Source organism: Hyperolius riggenbachi, chromosome 5 (genome assembly GCF_040937935.1).
Source record: "Hyperolius riggenbachi isolate aHypRig1 chromosome 5, aHypRig1.pri, whole genome shotgun sequence".
In the NCBI taxonomy this organism is placed as follows: domain Eukaryota; kingdom Metazoa; phylum Chordata; class Amphibia; order Anura; family Hyperoliidae; genus Hyperolius; species Hyperolius riggenbachi.
In genome coordinates, this window is record NC_090650.1 from 402,671,620 (window position 1) to 402,692,081 (window position 20,462).

The 20,462-nt window shown below is 49.5% G+C and overlaps 1 protein-coding gene across 1 annotated transcript in view; it reads left to right on the forward strand.

The window, feature by feature from the left end:
• The window catches only part of LOC137519451 (fibrocystin-L-like), a 388,270-nt gene that overhangs the window by 70,777 nt on the left and 297,031 nt on the right, over positions 1-20,462 (forward strand). Inside the window, exon 11 of the mRNA XM_068238405.1 lies at positions 10,734-10,990. Coding sequence (XP_068094506.1) covers positions 10,734-10,990 — 257 coding nt within the window. The remainder of the gene's footprint in view (positions 1-10,733; positions 10,991-20,462) is intronic.

Sequence of the window (20,462 nt, forward strand, 5' to 3'; positions counted from 1 at the left end):
CCCCAGCCACGAACAATACCACGGGGACGTTGAGCAGCACAAGCCCCCTGCGACACCTGCTGCGGTTGTTCTTCTGCCGCCGCCTCCTCCTCCTCCTCCTCCAAAGAAACACCTTCCTCATCATCCAAGTCTGACTCCTCTTCCCCACATGACTCTTCCTCCTCCTCCTCCCTCTGTGCTGCCGCAGGTGTTGAGGAAACATCTGAATCTGATGAAAATTGCTCCCACGGTTGTTCCTGCCGTAACTGTTCCTCTTCATGCTCCTCCACAGCTTGATCCACCACTCTACGCACGGTACGCTAAAGGAAGTAAGCATACGGGATCAAGTTGCTGATGGTGCCTTCACTGCGACTGACTAGTTTGGTCACCTCCTCAAACGGCCGCATGAGCCTGCATGCTTTTCGCATGAGTGTCCAGTTGTTGGGCCACAACATCCCCATCTCCCCAGATTGTGTCCTTTTACTGTAATTGTACAGGTACTGGGTGACGGCTTTCTCCTGTTCATGCAGGCGAGAGAACATGACCAGGGTCGAATTCCAGCGAGTCGGGCTATCACATATCAATCCTCTCACCAGCAAGTTGTTTCTCCGTTGAATGTCCGCAAAGCATGCCATGGCCGTGTAAGACCGCCTGAAATGCTCACAACTTCCTGGTCTGCTTCAGGACCTAAGCCTGGGTACTTTGACACAAATCTTTAAATGACTAGATTCAGCACATGTGCCATGCAGGGTACATGTGTCAGCTTTAGCAAATTCAAAGCGGAAAGAAGATTGCTGCCGTTGTCACACACCATGTTGCCGATCTCCAGCTGGTGCGGGGTCAGCCACTGATCCACCTGTTTGTTAAAAGCAGCCAGGAGAGCTGCTCCAGTGTGACTTTCCACTTTGAGGCAAGACAAGTCTAAGATGGCGTGACACCGTCGTACCTGGCATGCAGCATAGGCCCTGGGGAGATGGGGCTGTGTAGCTGGAGAGGAGATCGCAGCACCAGTAGAGTTTGTACTGCCACTCAGCCAAGGAGGAGGAAGAAGACAACAGTGAAGAGGATGTAGCAGGAGGAGAGGAGGTGGCAGGAGGCCTGCCTGCAAGCCGTGGAGGTGTCACAAGTTGGTCCGCTGCACAGCCACGTACTCCTTTCTTGCCATTAAGGGTGTAGCGAACGGTTCGCCAGCGAACGGTTCCAGGCGAACTTTGGTGGTTCGCGTTCGCCTGTACCAGGCGAACTTTTGCGGACGTTTGATTCACCCCATAATGCACTATGAGGGTCAACTTTGACCCTCTGCATCACATTCAGTAGGCACATTGTAGCCATTCAGGCTACACTAAGCCCTGGAGCCCCACCCCCCCCCCCCCTTATATAAGGCAGGCTCGCCGGCCATTAGAGTCACTCGTCTGCCTGCTATTAGACAGACTAGGGCGAGCTGCTGCAGATTGTTCTCCTAGGGACAGATTAGTTAGGTTCTTGGCTGCTTAGCTTGCTCCTGGCTGATTATTATTGCTTTTATAGCACCCCTCAACAGCTCTCTTCAGAGCTAATCCTGTTCTTTTTCTTTCTTTTTTTTTTGTGTGTGTGTCAAACTGACACTTTTGTTGCAGACACAGGCTTGCTATTGCTAATTCATACTGTGTGAGCCACTGCCAGCAACCCAGCACATTCAGTGACTACCTGTGTGTGTGACAGGGAGCTGCACATTGTACTACCCAGTACTGCATATACCCAGTACCTGTTGTGTTTACTTAACCCACCTCATCACTGCATATACCTAGCTTTGTGTTGAGTGAACCCAGCTCACTGCATCTAACTACCTGTTGTGTTGAGTGAACCCAACTCACTGCATCTAACTACCTGTTGTGTTCAGTGAATCCAGCTCACTGCATATAACTACCTGTTGTGTTGAGTGAACCCACCTCACTGCATATAACTACCTGTTGTGTTGAGTGAACCCAGCTCACTGCATATAACTACCTTTATTGTTCAGTGAACCCACCTCACTGCATATAACTACCTTTATTGTTCAGTGAACCCACCTCACTGCATATAACTACCTTTACTGTTGAGTGAACCCAGTTCACTGCATCTAACTACCTGTTTTGTTGAGTGAACCCAGCTCACTGCATATAACTACCTGTTGTGTTGAGTGAACCCAGCTCACTGCATATAACTACCTTTATTGTTCAGTGAACCCACCTCACAGCATATAACTACCTTTACTGTTGAGTGAACCCACCTCACTGCATATCTACCTTTACTGTTTAGTGAACCCACCTTACCTCACTGCATCTAACTACCTGTTGTGTTGAGTGAACCCACCTCACTGCATCTAACTACCTGTTGTGTTGAGTGAACCCAGCTCACTGCATATAACTACCTGTTGTGTTGAGTGAACCCACCTCACTGCATATAACTACCTTTATTGTTCAGTGAACCCACCTCACTGCATATAACTACCTTTACTGTTGAGTGAACCCACCTCACTGCATATAACTACCTTTACTGTTCAGTGAACCCAGCTCACTGCATATAACTACCTGTTGTGTTGAGTGAACCCACCTCACTGCATATAACTACCTGTTGTGTTGAGTAAACCCAGCTCACTGCATATAACTACCTTTATTGTTCAGTGAACCCACCTCACTGCATATAACTACCTTTACTGTTCAGTGAACCCACCTCACTGCATCTAACTACCTGTTGTGTTGAGTGGACCCACCTCACTGCATATAACTACCTGTTGTGTTGAGTGAACCCACCTCACTGCATATAACTACCTGTTGTGTTGAGTGAACCCATATCACTGCATATACCTAGCATCCCCCCGAGATGGACAAAATGGACAAACCAGGTAGAGGAAGAGGTAGAGGCAGACCCAGAGGAAGGCCACCTGGCACCGGCAGGTCTGTGCGAGGTGGTGTTGCTGTGATTTCGTGCAGAACTGGCCCAAAATACAGTGCTCAGAAGAAGGCATGTGCTATCACTTCCCAAAATTGTGAGGACGTGGTTGAGTATTTAACACAGAAAACCTCATCTCCCGCAGCCAGTGCCACCAGCGCTAGTACAAGCACCACATCTGCTGCATTTGACACTTTGCAGGAGTTAATTGGTGGTGGTGGTGAAATCACTGATTCACAGCCACTACTGCAACAACAAGAAGAAGGCGCAGGTACACCACCTCATACGTCTGAGTTAGGTGGCGACAGTATGGACGTAACGTATGAGGAGGGGGATGATGAACCACCTGAAGTTGGTGCAGTTGTGGGTCTGAGGAAAGTGAAGCTGGGCAGGAGGATTATTATGACGATTATACGGATGCCACGTATGTTCCCAGTAGAGGAGATGACCAGGGGGACAGTTCAGAGGGGGAGTAAGGGAGTAGGAGGAGACGACTCCATGATAGAAGCAGAGGGAGCTCATCCTCAGAAACAGCGGGGGGTAGTGTCCGGCACCATGTATTGCCAGCTATGGCCAGCCAGCCAACATGCCCTTCAACGTCAGCTGCTGATGCCACCATTGCGCCATCACCCCAGGGGGGCTCAGCGGTTTGGAAATTTTTTAATATGTGTGTCTCAGATCGGAGCAAAGCCATCTGTTCTCTCCGCCAGCAAAAATTGAGCCATGGAAAGGCCAACTCTCACGTAGGGGCAAGTGCCTTACGAAGGCACCTGGAGAAAAGGCACAAACAGCTATGGCAAGAACACCTGAGGAAAAGCAGCACCCAAAAGACAAGCCACTCTCCCTCTCCTCTTCCTCCTTCAGGTGCATCGTCTTCATCCGCTTTTTCCCTTGCATATTCGCAGCCACCCTCCTCCACACCGCCTCTTCCCTTGAGCGGTTCCTTCTCCTCTGCCCACAGCAGTACCCAGCTGTCCGTAAAGGAAGTATTTGAGCGTATGAAGGAAATTTCTGTCAGTCACCCTCTTGCCCGGCGTCTGACAGCTGGCGTGGCGGAACTATTAGCTCGCCATCTATTACCATACAAGCTGGTGGAGTCAGAGACTTTCCGTAAGTTTGTGGCCATTGGTACACCACAGTGGAAGATACCAGGCCGCAATTATTTTTCACAAAAGGCCATACCCAAACCGTACCGTGCAGTTAAGAGGCAAGTGGTGTCATCTATTGCGAAGAGCGTTGGGTCAAGGGTCCACCTGACCACGGATGCCTGGTCTGCCAAGCACGGGCAGGGCCGCTACATTACGTACACAGCCCATTGGGTCAACCTGGTGACCGCTGGCAGCAAGCAGGGAGTACATGGCTGCGCAGCGGACCGACTTGTCACACCTCCACGGCTTGCAGGCAGGCCTCCTGCCACTTCGACTCCGCCTGCTACATCCTCTTCGCTGTCGTCATCCTCCTCCTCCTCCTTGGCTGGTGATGCGATCTCTTCTCCAGCTACACAGCCCCCGCACCCCGGGGCCTATGCTGCATGCCAGGTACGACGGTGTCACGCAGTCTTAGACATGTCTTGCCTCAAAGTCACACTGGAGCAGCTCTCCTGGCTGCTCTTAACAAACAGGTGAAGCAATGGCTGACCCCGCACAAGCTGCAGATCGGCAACGTGGTGTGTGACAACGGCAGCAATCTCATTTCCGCGTTGAATTTGGGAAAGCTGACACATGTACCCTGCATGGCACATGTGCTGAATCTGGTCGTGCAAAGATTTGTGTCCAAGTACCAAGGCTTAGAGGACGTCCTGAAGCAAGCCAGGAAGTTGTGTGGGCATTTCAGGCGATCTTACACGGCCATGGCATGCTTTGCGGACATTCAGCGTAGAAACAACTTGCCGGTGAGATGCCTGATGTGCGATAGCCCGACTCGCTGGAATTCCACACGTTCTCTCGCCTGCTAGACCAGGAGAAAGCCGTCACCCAGTACCTGTATAATTACAGTACAAGGACACAATCTGGGAAGATGGGGATGTTGTGGCCCAACAACTGGACACTGATGCGAAATGCATGCAGGCTCATGGAGCCCTTTGAGGAGGTGACCAAACTGGTGAGACGCGCTGAGGGCACCATCAGCGACTTGATCCCCTACGCTTACTTCCTGGAGTGTGCCGTGCATAGAGTGGTGGATACAGCTGTGGAGGAGCGTGAACGAGAACAGTTACGGCAGGAGGAGTCATGGGAGCGATTTTCATCTGAACCAGATGTTTCCTCAACACCTGCAGCAGCACAGAGGGGGGAGGAGGAGGGAGAAGAGGAGTTGTGTGGGGAAGGAGAGGAGTCAGACTCTGATGATGATGATGAGGAAGGTGTTTCTGTGGAGGAGAAAGAGGCGGCGGAAGAAGAACAACCGCGGCAGCCGTCACATTGGGCTTCTGTTGCTCCATGTTCCCGTGGTATTGTTCATGGCTGGGGGGAGGAAGAGGAGTTGCGTGCCGTCACTGAGGAAGAGCAAGAGATGGAGAGTACGTCTGCATCCAGCTTTGTGCAGATGGCCTCTTTCATGTTGTCCAGCCTGTTGAGGGACCCCCGTATCAAAAAACTCAAGGGGAATGACCTGTACTGGGTGGCCACGCTACTAGACCCTCGGTACAGGCACAAAGTGGTGGACCTGTTACCAACTCAACACAAGGCGGAAAGGATGCAGCACTTGCAGAACAAGCTGTCAATGATGCTTTACAATGCGTTTAAGGGTGATGTGGCAGCACAACGCAATCAAGGTACCACTGGCAGTAATCCTCCTCCCAAGTCCACGCAGGCAAGGACAGGACTCTCCAGCGATCTCAGGGTGATGTCGGACATGCGGACATTCTTTAGTCCAACTCCTCACCATAGTCCTTCCGGATCCAACCTCCACCAACGCCTGGACCGGCAGGTAGCCGACTACCTGGCCTTGAGTGTGGATGTAGACACTGCGAGCAGCGACAATGAACCCTTGGACTACTGGTTGCGCAGGCTTGACCTGTGGCCAGAGCTGTCCCAATTTGCCATACAACTTTTCTCTTGCCCTGCCGCAAGCGTCCTGTCAGAAAGGACTTTCAGTGCAGCTGGAGGCATTGTCACTGAGAAGAGAAGCCGCCTAAGTCATGACAGTGTTCAGTACCTGACCTTTATTAAAATGAATGAGGCATGGATCACGGAGGGCTACTGCACGACCGAAGACTAAGTCAGTCCCCACACACAGCATCTCTGCCTGCAGGCCACTTGCCTTCTCCGCCACCACCGACAGGGTCCAGGACTCTAAGCGGATTCCTGAATTTTTAAGGCCGCTGCTAGCAGCGGCTGCTACACTAATTTTTCTGGTGCGTGTACATGCCTGCCTAATTTTTCTGGCTGCACTGCGGGCGGCTGCAACAAAAAAACAAAAGGCATGTACATGTGCCCATCCCCCTTCGAGATCATTACCTTGCCGCGGTGAAGGGGCTTGCGTATCACAATGAAGCAATGACCGCCAGCTATTTGAGTGTCTCGGGTGGGGGTGGAACACAAGATAATAAGGTCGTTGCTTCATTGTGGTCAGACCAAATTTGATCAGCTGGACAGTCACTGTTGTTCTATCATTGAGCTACCACAGCCCGGCGACCATATGGGCTTGAAAACCGCCACGGCCTACACTCTCGCCACGGTGCGCACCAGTCCAGCACGGCCGTCACTATGCAAACAGCTGTTTGCGGTGCGTTACACAGTGAGTTTGGTGTGTCAGTGTGAAGCAGAACCCTAATTACACTCCCTGATTGATGTATACACATGCAAGATGTTTTAAAGCACTTTAGGCCTGCAATTTAGCATTCAATGTGATTTCTGCCCTTAAAACGCTGCTTTGCGTCAAATCCAGATTTTTCCCCGGGACTTTGGGCATGTATCCCACTCCGCCATGCCACTCTCCAGGTGTTAGACCCCTTGAAACATGTTTTCCATCACTTTTGTGGCCAGCATAATTTTTTCTATTTTTCAAAGTTCGCCTCCCCATTGAAGTCTATTGTGGTTTGCGAACTTTTCCGCGAACCGAACCTTCCGCGGAAGTTCGCGAACCGAAAACCAAAGTTGGAGCGCATCTGCTCGCATATCTTACTCCATCACTAAGGATATTGGATAGACCCGTGTCAGCTCGAAGCATTGGGAGATATTTTGCAATGATCCTATTCCAAACACTACCGAATAAAAGGTACCAGGGAAATGTACTCAAACACAATTGTCCAGAGGACTTGTTGCCCTATAGATACATATAAAAGATCTATAACTTTTATTATCAAAAACCTAATTGGTTAAAAAAGAGTAGTTCATATGAATGAACAGCCTCACTGTGAAGGTCTCGTGAGTCCGATAACCAACACACACATGCAGGGGTCCTAGCTTATCCCCCTCCACTTCACATCAGATTTAAAGTGGGGTGTAGCTATCCCGCAGTGGTGATAAAGTATACTTCACAGTTTGAATGTATGGGGAGCTTGAGAGTCCCCTACACAGGTGTATATTAACCCCTGTGGGTATGCTCAAGTTCAAACAAGATCACCCCATACATATATTGCTCAATGGGAGGATGAACAAGGCTATTTACACAAAAGGTGCACGGTGCTGTATATGACTCTCAAGCTCCCCATACATTCAAACTGTGAAGTATACTTTATCACCACTGCGGGATAGCTACACCCCACTTTAAATCTGATGTGAAGTGGAGGGGGATAAGCTAGGACCCCTGCATGTGTGTTTTGGTTATCGGACTCACGAGACCTTCACAGTGAGGCTGTTCATTCATATGAACTACTCTTTTTTAACCAATTAGGTTTTTGATAATAAAAGTTATAGATCTTTTATATGTATCTATAGGGCAATGATCCTATTCACCTGCTTGTACTCACTTCAATATGTGGTAACAAAGGTGGGTTTCTGGGGTTTGGGATTCTGTGGCACCCGAGGATTAAACAAGTCTGTTCTAGATTTCTTGGCTACTCTAGAACAGACTTGGTTTAAGACTTGGTCTGGAGTAAGATATACGAGCAGACACGCTCCAACTTTGGGACAAGTTTTGTCCCCCAGCTTGTTCAGCACGGTGGGCTCCCATAGGTGTGGTTTGGCGACCTGTAAATATTGCCATGTCCATGCTAGATCCAAAACTGTTGTCTCTGCTTCTAACGGCCGAAGTTTCCCCATCTCACAGTTTATCAACTGTGGAACTAGATATGTGGTGTATCTTATTTCTTGTGGAGCATGTTCACTGCAATATGTGTGGTGTACTACAAGGCCTTTGAGGCAGAGAGTGGCAGAACATTATCTGGGGGCAGATTGTCACACTACACATATTACCAATGTCGCCAAACACTTTCGTGAGATACATGGAGGGAATATGACCAGCTTTTCCTTTTGAGGGATTGAGAGAGTAGTACCGTCTAAGAGGGGAGGGGAGGGGATCTCTATAAGAGACTACTGAGAAAGGAAGCCAAGTGGATTTTTAAACTAAACACTAGGGTCCCACATGGCTTAAAGAGACTCCGTAACAAAAATTGCATCCTGTTCTTTATCATCCTACTAGTTCCAAAAGCTATTCTAATGTGTTCTGGCTAACTGCAGCACTTTCTGCTATCACAGTCTCTGTAATAAATCAATGTATCTTTCCCTTGTCAGACTTGTCAGACTGTGTCTGGAAGGCTGCCAAGTTCTTCAGTGTTGTGGTTCTGCTATGAACTCACCTTTCCAGGCCCCTCTCTGCACACCGCCTGTGTATTATTTAGATTAGAGCAGCTTCTCTCTTCTCTCTTATCTTTTACAAGCTGGATAAATCGTCCTCTGAGCTGGCTGGGCTTTCACATACTGAAGAATTACAGACAAGGGCAAAGCTATTTGCAGGAGAAAAACAAGCAGCCTGAAACTTCAGTGCATGGGGGAAAGAAACACACAAATGATCTCTTGAGATTCAAAAGGAAGGGTGTATACAGCCTGCTTGTGTATGGATGTATTTTCTATGTGTGGACATACTGTACATCAACCTACTTCCTGTTTTGGTGGCCATTTTGTTTGTTTATAAACAAACTTTTAAAAACTGTTTTTGACTACTTTTAATGTGGCGAGGAGCGGCGAAATTGTGACAGAGGGTAATAGGAGATGTCCCCTAACGCACTGGTATGTTTACTTTTGTGCGATTTTAACAATACAGATTCTCTTTAAATGCGAGATGGGATTTGGCTACCATTATTTAAAGGATTTTTGCCACTTGTCCCTCAGATTTATGGTTAATAGGTTACCGGCCTTGCTCTTCCGTGTTGGTCTGCTTTCAGGTTTGCTCTTCCGTGTTGGTGTGCTTTCAGGTTTGTCCTTGCTGTCACTGGTTGTTTCTTCTCCTTTAGGAGCTTTTTAGGTTACATGCTCCTGGTTTTTAGTTTGTATATACATATTTTTCTACATATGCATTTTTAATGTTGAATGTTGCATTGATGTTCTGCTTTGCTTGTGTGGGTGGGAGGTGGTGCCTTTTAGACACCCCCTTGGCATGTGACCACTCCCTAATTCGGATGCTTTTGGGGCGGGTACTGTGTACTGACATCCCTATCTATATGTTCAAACTGCCATTTTTGTATGAGCTATGATTAAGGACGTTTGAGTCCGAAACATGTCAGCTATGATGCCTGCCAAGTTTTAATTTGGATATGTCCTTAATAAAGGTTACTTCAATCTGACAAGCGCGGACCTCCCCTTGTGTGCTGCATCTCTTGGTTTTGCCAACCAGGTCGAGCACTGCAGTAGAAGTGGTGGAGTGGAGCTGTGTTCACCTTGCAACTGTATAAATATATGTTGTCTGTTAAAAAATCTAGTCATTCCTGCAGCAGACTTCCAGAACCTCAGGCCGGTTTCAGACTATAAACCTGTATTAGCGATGCGGTGCATCGCACCCCGAAGCACCAAATCACACTGTCAAAAACAGGGGTTCAGGGAACCGCTATTGTGCGGTGTTACCTGTCTGACGACCAAGCAAGAGATGACGCACGCTTGCCATCACTTCCTGCTTCAGTTATACGGAAGTGCATGGAAGTATATTATTAAACTACGCTTCCACGCATGCGCGCTGCAACGCCGCGTAGGTGAGTTTTTACGAATCCACGCGTTGCTCCGATAGACTAAGATGACTTCCGGATCAACACAGATCGCCGCAACTCGACGCAGAAGCTGCACGGTAACATAGTTCTTGACCTGGGTTGGGGATGCAGCGAAAATGTCACTTCCGTCGCATCATAACATTGCAGTATGAAAGTCTCCATAAACTATCATTGCATAGAGGTGGGGTGCAGTAAAAACACCACACCAAACTGCCTAGGTGTAAAAAGGCCCTGAGGTTGACACCTTCTTAGACAACGCTGTCTGTCCCCAATCACTTGGACAATACAATAAACAGCCACATGAGCCTTATAGTGCATGCACACATCCAATTTCACAATTGTCCTGTAGTATGAAGGCCAATAGATTCTGAATATTATGAATGGATTTTGTAGGAAATCTCTCATACTACATGGAGGTGGTAAAATTGGTCAGTGATTGGCCAATCAAAATTTGTGTGTGTGTACACGCCCTTATTTTATATCATTTAGCTTGGATGTGTCAGGTTGAGTGATCAAATTAGCTGTGTTCAGATTTAGACCTGGAATTGGGTTTCAACAATGGTTCCAACAAATGTTGTAATGAAATAAAGGAAGCTCTACCCTTTTCTTCTGCCTAATATCTTGTGTTTAGTAAAGCTTAGAAATATATGTTGTTCTTAGAAACCATTTTTTCTCCTGTTGCTTTTCTTTTTTTATCCACAATTAGGAAACCGAGGGTTGAAGGTGGAGAGATGGGTTGGATATTATTATTCCCAGAGTCAATTTTTTACTTTGAATGAGAACTCCACCGGGTATGCTGGTGCCTACTGGACTGATGGAACCCCGACTTCCTGGCCTCAGTCTTGTACTGTTCGAGTATCTGGCTTCCTGGTGCCCCCAGAGACAGATTACTACAACTTGTACATCAAGGGATATTCTAATACAATCCTATACTTCAATCAGTCTGGAGACCCTGCAGGAAAGGTAACATATAGTAATAGACATCACGCTGTTATTTGTAAAGGTCCTTTTTACAGGCCATGCTATTTCCGAAACAAGAGACCTTCAGCTAGACAACTTTGTGTTCAAAAACAAGTTTCATCACTTTCATCAGTCTTACAAACAATTTTTTTGTTAGTTCAATTGAGGCGTCCTCAGCAGGCATGAGCTTCCGAATTCCGTGGAAGCTAAAATACCGAAATACCGCCGGAATTGGGGTTTCCGCATTGTTCCGCGGAATCCGGAAACGTCAAACCGGAATGCGGAATAATGTGGAATTCCGGCAAAATCGGAATCGGAATGAATTGACCAATCAGGAGATGCGGAATGAGTTGACCAATCATGACAACAAGCTCATGGACGCAAAATTCCGCCTGGGCGCCACCCAGCAAACAGTGCGCATATAAAAAAACAGCATTTCCATAATAAAAGGCTGAAATTTACGAAAGTACACTTTTCAATCACGTTTCCGTAATATACAACAACTTTATTGACAATAGACAACATAGACACAATCATTTGAAAATTACGGAAGTCCGGATAAAAATTACGGAAAATACATGCGGAATATCGCGGAATACCGCGGAATACCGCGGAATACCGCCGGAATGTGCCGGTATGCGGAATTTCGGTATGACGGTATGCGGAATTGTCCTGGAAATGGAAATGGGCTCTTCCGACCATGCCTGGTCCTCAGTGACAATATGTTATAGGTCTGTGCATAACCCGGCAAGTGACCTTTATTTGCAGCAATCTTGATGACTGGACACAGGAGTATGATGCAATATAATTATTTTTTAGAATAGTGCACTATATACAAGTGAAAACAGCAGATAAGCAAATAACCAACTTCACAGTGAGCAAAACCCAAAATGTACAGCAAACCTAACAAACTAACTAATTTACTAATTAGTAAGCAAATGGTATTTACACATTAACAACTGGGCGGAGCACAAAAGAGTCAGGTAGAAGAATTAAAATCACAATCAGAATCAGCTTTATTCACCAAGTATGATGATTTTTGTAGTACATAGACACACATTAATTTGACAAACATGGGAGGTATAGTCAAGAACATAAATCAGTTTGCCTATGTGTATCAGCACCAAGGAAACAAAGTGGCCGCTGCTGAGAGAAGAACAATGTCCAGAGTTCACAAACAGGTAAATTATACATGATCAGCGCAGAGTCCCAAAAACAAAAAACGAGTCTTCAAGATTCAGAGCAGGCAAATCTCCACCGCAATAAATATTGTGGTCACGGCACAGCTCTGCAATCATGGATACCCAGAAAAAGGAAAGAGGCTTACCAGCTGGTGACAACCAGTGGCGCTCATCTGAGCTAGGATATCCGAGATACTCGGATATCCTAGCTCTTTTTTCACTATTCGAGCTCGAATACCGAGCTCGAATAGTATTAGCTATCCGGGCTGTGCTATCCGAGCGCACTCGGATAGCAAGCAGCTATCCGAGCGCACTCGGATAGCAAGCAGCTATCCGGAGATATCCTAGCTATCCGAGCTCGGATAGCATCACGAGCTCGGATAGCGTCACGTCTGACGTCACCTCGAGTCCTCAGCCCTCAGCCCTCTGACTGCAGCCAATCACAGAGGGGGAGCCTGGCCAAGCCCCCCTCTATAAATAGCGGACGCCATCTTGCCTTACTCGTCCTGCTTGCGACTTACTGACTGAATGTACTGAGAGATTGCTCCAGTGCTTTTTGTCTGTGTGCAAGTGCATTTACATTGTTCTAAACCAAGCGTTTTTACACTCCAACACTTGATATTCAACTGTATTGCTTTGTATTGTCGATAGATTGTATTTTAGGCAGTTTAGTTTGTGTGATTAGGGACTAGGGAGGGAGACTGTCACTGCTGCAGCTGCAGCCAGCAGCTAGGCCCTGTGCCTAGGCAAGGCAGCCTGCCCTGCTCTGTGCTCTAGTCTCTAGTTACCTGTGCTCTCACCTGTCCTATTCGACTGTACTACTACTTCTGTGTTAGATAGATTTGTACTATTTTGTAGTTAGCAAGGCCCAGCTTTACTGCTATACCTGTCCTGTATCTGCTCTCTGTAATCTAGTCACACCTGTTCTATTATTTAGCTAGATTATTCTATTGTTTAGTTAGTAGTACTGTAGTGTACTCTAGTCTGTGTATAGGGACCGTCGGCGTCCGTCACCGCGTTACCTAGGGTCTTTGTGTGCGCAGTGCACGTCTGCGCTGTCCGCACCCTCTCATTAGTGCTACACCCGTCCTATTGTTTATATTACTTCTGTTGTGTATTTGCTGACTTGTACTGTACTGTAGTCTGTGTATAGGGACACCGTCAGTCAGCGTCAGCTAGGGTCTTTGTGTGCGCAGTGCACGTCTGCGCTGTCCGCACCCTCTCGTTAGTGCTACACCCGTCCTATTGTTTATATTACTTGTATTGTGTATTTGCTGAATTGACAAGACAAGACAAGACAAATAACATTTATATTGCGCTTTTCTCCTTGCGGACTCAAAGCGCCAGAGCAGAGCAGCAGCCACTAGGGCGCGCTCTATTGGCAGTAGCAGTGTAAGGGAGACTTGCCAAAGGTCTCCTACTGAATTAGTGCTGGCTTACTGAACAGGCAGAGCCGAGATTCGAACCCAGGTCTCCTGTGTCAGAGGCAGAGCCCTTAACCATTACACCATCAGCCAACTGCAATTGTACTGTAGTCTGTGTATAGGGACACCGTCAGTCAGCGTCAGCTAGGGTCTTTGTGTGCGCAGTGCACGTCTGCGCTGCCCGCACCCTCTCATTAGTGCTACACCTGTCCTATTTTTTTCTATTACTTCTATTGTGTATTAGCGGACTTGTACTGTACTGTAGTCTGTGTATAGGGACACCGTCAGTCAGCGTCAGCTAGGGTCTTTGTGTGCGCAGTGCACGTCTGCGCTGTCCGCACCCTCTCGTTAGTGCTACACTCGTCCTATTGTTTATATTACTTGTATTGTGTATTCGCTGAATTGTACTGTAGTCTGTGTATAGGGAGACCGTCAGTCAGCGTCAGCTAGGGTCTTTGTGTGCGCACTGTCTCGTTAGCGCTACACCGATCTTTTCTGTAGAGTACACCTGTCCGTCACCTCACACACCCGCCACCACCAGTCCCACCCCATTAAAGTACCCCACTTGTCCCACCCGCCTTTACATACATAAGTTTTTTTTTTCATTTGTATAATATTAAAAATATACGATGTCTGGCATGGGCAGCCGCGGTTTGGGCAGGGGCAGCAAGAGCAGCAAGGGCATCGCCAAGAGAGGAAGTCGTGGGCGTGGCAGCCGCGCCACCACCACCATGCGCAGTTCTGCGTCTGCACCAGTGGCTATTCCGCCATTAACCACTGGCCGTGGACGCCTTGGCCGCCCAACAGCTGGGAGTCACGCTGCAGAGACACAGCAGCAGCAGCGTGTGGTGCAGATGTTCCTCCCACCGCCAGGTCGTAGCCGTCCTGTTGAGGAGAAGGACGCAGATTCTGTGGTGGAACTGATGGTGGATGAGCAGGCCACCATTAGCTCTGGAACCGAGTCCTCCACCCCTGCCACCACTCCTGTTCGCAAGAGCAGCAGCAGCCGACTAGCACTGCCTGGGGAGGAGGAGGAGGAGTGCAGTTCTCCAGCCCCAGCGGGCGACACCAGCACCCTGTCACTCAGCACCTTCTTATCCCCAAGCACAGCGGGGTTATGGAGTGCTGTTGCGGCAGAATTGGAGGAGGAAGGAATGCTCATGGACACTTTGGGGTATGATGCTTTGGACAGTCAGACAGTGGTGACTGTCCATCCGCCCATGCATGCAGAAGGGGAGTTTGTGGGATCCCAGCAGGACATGTTTGCGGAGGGGGAGGATGATGATGACAGGGTGAAGGACAGAGACTGGGTGCCAGATCCTGGGAGTGGGGATGTCATCAGCTCTGATGAGGAGGATGCGTCTGTGGGCCTTCAAATCAAAAAGTGATAGGTTGCCGGCACTACAGAGTCTCTAGCCGTGTTACTGGGAGAAAGGATGGACGGATGTTCTATAAGCCACCTTGATATTATAACAGATACTGCGTGCTCATGACTAAAATAGCGAAACATACACATTGGATCAGCATCAGAAAAGAAAAACAGTTGAATCAGGCACTGCAGTAATAACTGATTTAATGGTGTTTCTGATTGTGAATAAAATCACCATTGCTGTATCAAAAATTGTGACATTCAAAAAGGTAGGTACAAAACATCATCATCTGTAGAAAAATCGTCATGTGCAAACATCTTGTGCATTCAAACAGTTGCAAGAGGAGGAGGTCCTACCATATCAAAGGTGGCGGTGGTGGGTGCAGGGCAAAAACGGTAGCCTAACGGCCGTTTCGCACGGCGGTTTTTTGCTCCCACTGCCAATTTATGTGTACCGGCACGTTTTATCGCGTAGGTGCCTTGCAGTGGACAGTGCGTGACTTAATCACTTGTAATACTAAATTTGTGGTCTATGCTCTGTGGTGCCCTTGCGGCCGATTTTATATTGGCAAAACTACACGCCCCCTAAAAGAGAGAATACAAGAACATTGGCGTTTCATTGAAAACGGTAAAGGCGCCACGAGAATGATAGAGCATGTTAGACAAATACATGAAAGCAATCCAGACGTGTTGAAATTTTGTGGTCTGGCACAAGTCATGATTCCCAAACGGGGAGGAGATCGCTCTCGACTTTTACTAAGAAAAGAGTCGCTTTTGATTATCAAAAGTGAAGCCCTAGGTCCATTGGGTTTTAATGACCACAAGATTTGGCATGTTTTCTAGATCCATAGCTGTAGCAATTTTTACATCTGAGATTATTTTATAAGCTTAAAATATGCATTTTTGATAAGTAAATTTAGATGCTGCAATTTTATGTAAACAGGTTTGCAATGAGGATTGATGATTCCTGTAATTATTGTCTCCACTGTTCTTTAGTTCCCCCTCTCCCTCTCGCATTTTTAGCATTTTCACGCAATCCCACGTTCCACATGCACGTTTGAGTCACTGTATTTCACAGTTAGCCTCAAACAGCTTTTCTTACGATTTAATCTGCAATCTGGAGCAATAAGCTCCTTTAAGATGGTGAATACGCCTCCTTTTTGATTGCGTGCATACAGAGTTACGCGCCCGCATACATTCCATGCTGATACGCATGGTTTGCGCCGACGCATATTTTGTTACGCATTCGGTAACGCGTTTCCCCTTTTGGACGCGTGAACGCCCGGTTGACGCTTACGTTTTTACGCATGCGGCCGGAAATGCGTACGTCATAGCATACCCGCCCCCAGTTCATGACACAGGAAATAAAAGCCTGTGCATTCATGTGTACTAACGTGGATCAGCCTCGGAAGAAGCAGCGCCGTGCGAAACGGCCGTTAGGCTACCGTTTTTGCCCTGCACCCACCACCGCCACCTTTGATATGGTAGGACATCCTCCTCTTGCAACTGTTTGAATGCACAAGATGTTTGCACATGACGATTTTTCTACAGATGATGATGTTTTGTACCTACCTTTTTGAATGTCACAATTTTTGATACAGCAATGGTGATTTTATTCACAATCAGAAACGCCATTAAATCAGTTATTACTGCAGTGCCTGATTCAACAGTTTTTCTTTTCTGATGCTGCGTCTGTGGGCCTTGCTAGAAGGATCAGCATCGCAGGCATGGGCAGGATCACAAGTGGGCGTGGTATGCAGGCCACACAGCGTGCTGATCCGGAGACGAGCTCTGCCAGTGCCACCACCGGCCGCACCAAGAACCCCCCCCCAACCACCACAGGGAGACCAGCGGCGGCAGCACCTTCCAGCCGAAGGGGCAACTTCACCTCCCCAATTTGGAATTATTTCACCCTGCCATATGTGGAGTGCAAGTATGCCACCTGCAACCAGTGCCGCCAGCAGCTCAGCAGAGGGAAGGAGCCCTCTGCGTTTGGCACCACCTCTCTGGTCAACCATCTTGCAGGGAAAAACTTTCATGAGCATGAGGAGTTCATGAAGTTGAAGGAAGCTGGCAGTGGCAGTGGCAGGCCTGCCACCACTGCGAAGCTGTCGGCAGCAGCCACCCGCCCTCCTCCACCTCCTCCAGCAGCACCAGCAGGAGTGCGTCAGAAACGCACTGCTCCTCCTCCCTCTGCAACTGCTGCCGCTGACACTGAGGCCTGTTCTGGCAGCCAGTCCTCAGTGGCCTCCTCTGCCACCTCCACTGATTCCCGTGCCAGCAAAAGGCGTCGCCAGACCCTGCTCAGCGACACCTTCCAGGGGGTAGTCAGGGTTCTGCCTCCCAGCAGCCGCCGCGTGCGTCAGCTGAACGGCTTGCTGGCACGGGCCATGTGCTCCCAACTCCTGCCTTATTCCCTTGTTGAGGAGGGGAGCGACATGCGTGCGCTCCTGATGTGTGCAGCCCCCGATTGGCCAATCCCCAGCCGACATTTTTTCGCACGCACGGCCATCCCTGCACTTCACCGCTCTGTGATGGCCAATGTCGGGAGAGGGCTGGAGCACGCGGTGGGTCAACGGGTCCACGTCACCATGGACTCGTGGAGCAGCCGGTTTGGGACAGGCCACTATCTGTCCTTCACCGCGCATTGGGTCAGCTTGGTGGAAGGGGGTGAGGAGGGGGGAGCAGCATCGGGCACTGTCAGAGCAGCAGCAGCACCAACAATGCAGTGGGTGGTGCCACCATGCAGGGTCAGCGGAATTGCAGCAGGTTCCTCTGATCCGCTTCCATCCTCCGGCACACCAGCCCAAACCCCCCGCCTCAGCAGCAGCGTGAAGCCCCACCACTGCCAAGCGCTGCTGGAATTGGTCAGCCTGGGGAAGACCAAACTGACGGCGAACCATGTCCTAGCCAAACTCCGAGAGCAGGAGAGGAATTGGCTGACCCCCAGAGGCCTCAGAGTCGGAGAGGTGGTGTCCGACAATGGGGCAAACCTGGTTGCTGCAATCAGCAGGGGAGACCTGACCCACATCCCCTGCCTGGCGCACGTCCTGAACCTGGTAGTCCAAAAGTTCCTGCGGACCTACCAGGGGATGGACCGACTCCTTGAGGCGGCAAGGAAGGTTGTGTGTCATTTCCGGCACTTGCCTGCAGCCATAGCGAGCCTGGAAGAGGTGCAGAAGGAGCTGCACCTGCCACAGCACCGGCTCACGATCGATGTTCCAACTCGCTGGAATTCCACCCTGGCGATGTTGGAGTGTCTGGTTGAACAGAGGCAGGCTGTCAGCCAGTACCTTGCACGAGCAACAGTTGCCTCCATCACTGCAACTGGGCGTGCCGCCACCAACCTCCCGTCCATCATCTCCACGGAGGACTGGGGGCACATGCAGCAGGTGTGCTCAGTCCTGGCACCCTTCCTGCAGGCCACCAACATGGTAAGCAGGGACCATGCAATGGTGTGCGAGTGGGTCCCCTTGGTGTGTGTGCTGGACAGGGCCCTGTATGCACTGCTGGAAGAGGGAGCAGCAGCCTTGGACCAGCAGGAGCTGCAGGCAGCTTCACAGGCCACCTCTGAGGAAGAGGGCTTGGAGTTGGTGGAGGTCCCTGACCTTGCTGCTGATGAGGGGGAGCAGCAGAGCGCAGCTGGACTGGTGTGGGGGTGGAGAGAGGATGAGGTGGAGGAGGCAGAGGAAGAGGAGAACAGCACTGTCGGCTCTGGGGCTGCCGATGATGTGCCAACAGACGTGGCCAGACTCTTCCCAATGGCAGCACACATGCTGAGGTGTCTGCGCAAGGACCCAAGGGTGATCCAGATGAAGCAGAGGGAGGAAATCTGGATCTGCATGATGCTGGACCCACGTCTGAAGGGGAAGCTCAGCCAGTTCCTGCCTGCAGGAGGAGACCGTGCGCAACAAATGAGGGATTTGCAGCTGTCCCTTGTTGAGCGCTTGGAGGAAGCCTTCCCTCAGACATCCACCCCCACTGTCCAGCCAGCACAGAGGCAGCAGCAGGTGCCTGCATCCACCAGCAGCAAGCGCACGTGCACGCGCACCACAGACCTGCTGTCTCTGACCCAAGAGCTCTACATGAGTGTAGAGCTGCCAAGGACTAGAGAGAAGGTGCCTGCAGCAGCATCCTTCTCCAGTCACAGGCAGCGCTTGACCCGCATGGTGGCTGACTACATGGGGTCCTTCAGCGGGCTTGACAGCGTGGCCCCTGTTGATCCCATGGAGTATTGGGTCAAGCACCTGCCGATCTGGAGTGAGCTTGCGCAGTACGCCCTGGAAGTGCTCTCCTGCCCCCCTTCCAGCGTACTGTCAGAGCGTTGCTTCAGTGCAGCTGGTGGAGTCGTCACTGAGAAGCGATCTCGTTGTGTCTCACAAGTCTGTGGACAGACTGACGTTTCTCAAAATGAACCAGGCTTGGGTGGAAGGCGAATTCCTGGCCCCTGTTGTCGGCGAGAGGGGGACATGAAGTGGCGCACACACATTACACCTGCTGCTGCTGCTATATTTCTTCCTGCTGTCTGTGTCTCCACTGCCAGGGAACACATTACAAGGTGCTGCTGCCCATGCGCCACCAGCTATTACGCTCAAAAATAGCTGCATCCATTTGAAAGAAAAAAACATTGTAATTAATTTAGAGGTGTCCGGGTTGAAAACTGTGCTGTCCCAATTGTGTATTGGACACAATGTGGGCTTCACGACCGCTGTCTGGAACCTCATGGTGTTTATTTACGGCCCTGGAACCACCGCTAGGAACCAGGGCCTATTATGTCTCGCTGCCTGCCCTCCTGCCTGCTGCCAGTCTGCCACACACTCAACCTCCTCACGCTGCCTGCTGTTGTATTTCCTCCTGCTGTCTGTGTCTCCACTGACAGGGAACACATTACAAGGTGCTGCTGCCCATGCGCCACCAGCTATTACGCTCAAAAATAGCTGCATCCATTTGAAAAAAAATGTAATTAATTTAGAGGTGTCCAGGTTGAAAACTGAGCTGTCCCAATTGTGTATTGGACACAATGTGGGCTTCACGACCGCTGTCTGGAACCTCATGGTGTTTATTTACGGCCCTGGAACCACTGCTAGGAACCAGGGCCTATTATGTCTCGCTGCCTGCCCTCCTGCCTGCTGCCAGTCTGCCACACACACTGATCCTCCTCACGCTGCCTGCTGTTGTATTTCCTCCTGCTGTCTGTGTCTCCACTGCCAGGAAACACATTACAAGGTGCTGCTGCCCATGCGCCAACAGCTATTACGCTCAAAAATAGCTGCCTGCATTAATTTGAAAAAAAATAATTGTAATTAATTTAGAGGTGTCCGGGTTGAAAACTGTGCTGTCCCAATTGTGTATTGGACACAATGTGGGCTTCACGACCGCTGTCTGGAACCTCATGGTGTTTATTTACGGCCCTGGAACCACCGCTAGGAACCAGGACCTATTATGTCTCGCTGCCTGCCCTCCTGCCTGCTGCCAGTCTGCCACACACTCAACCTCCTCAC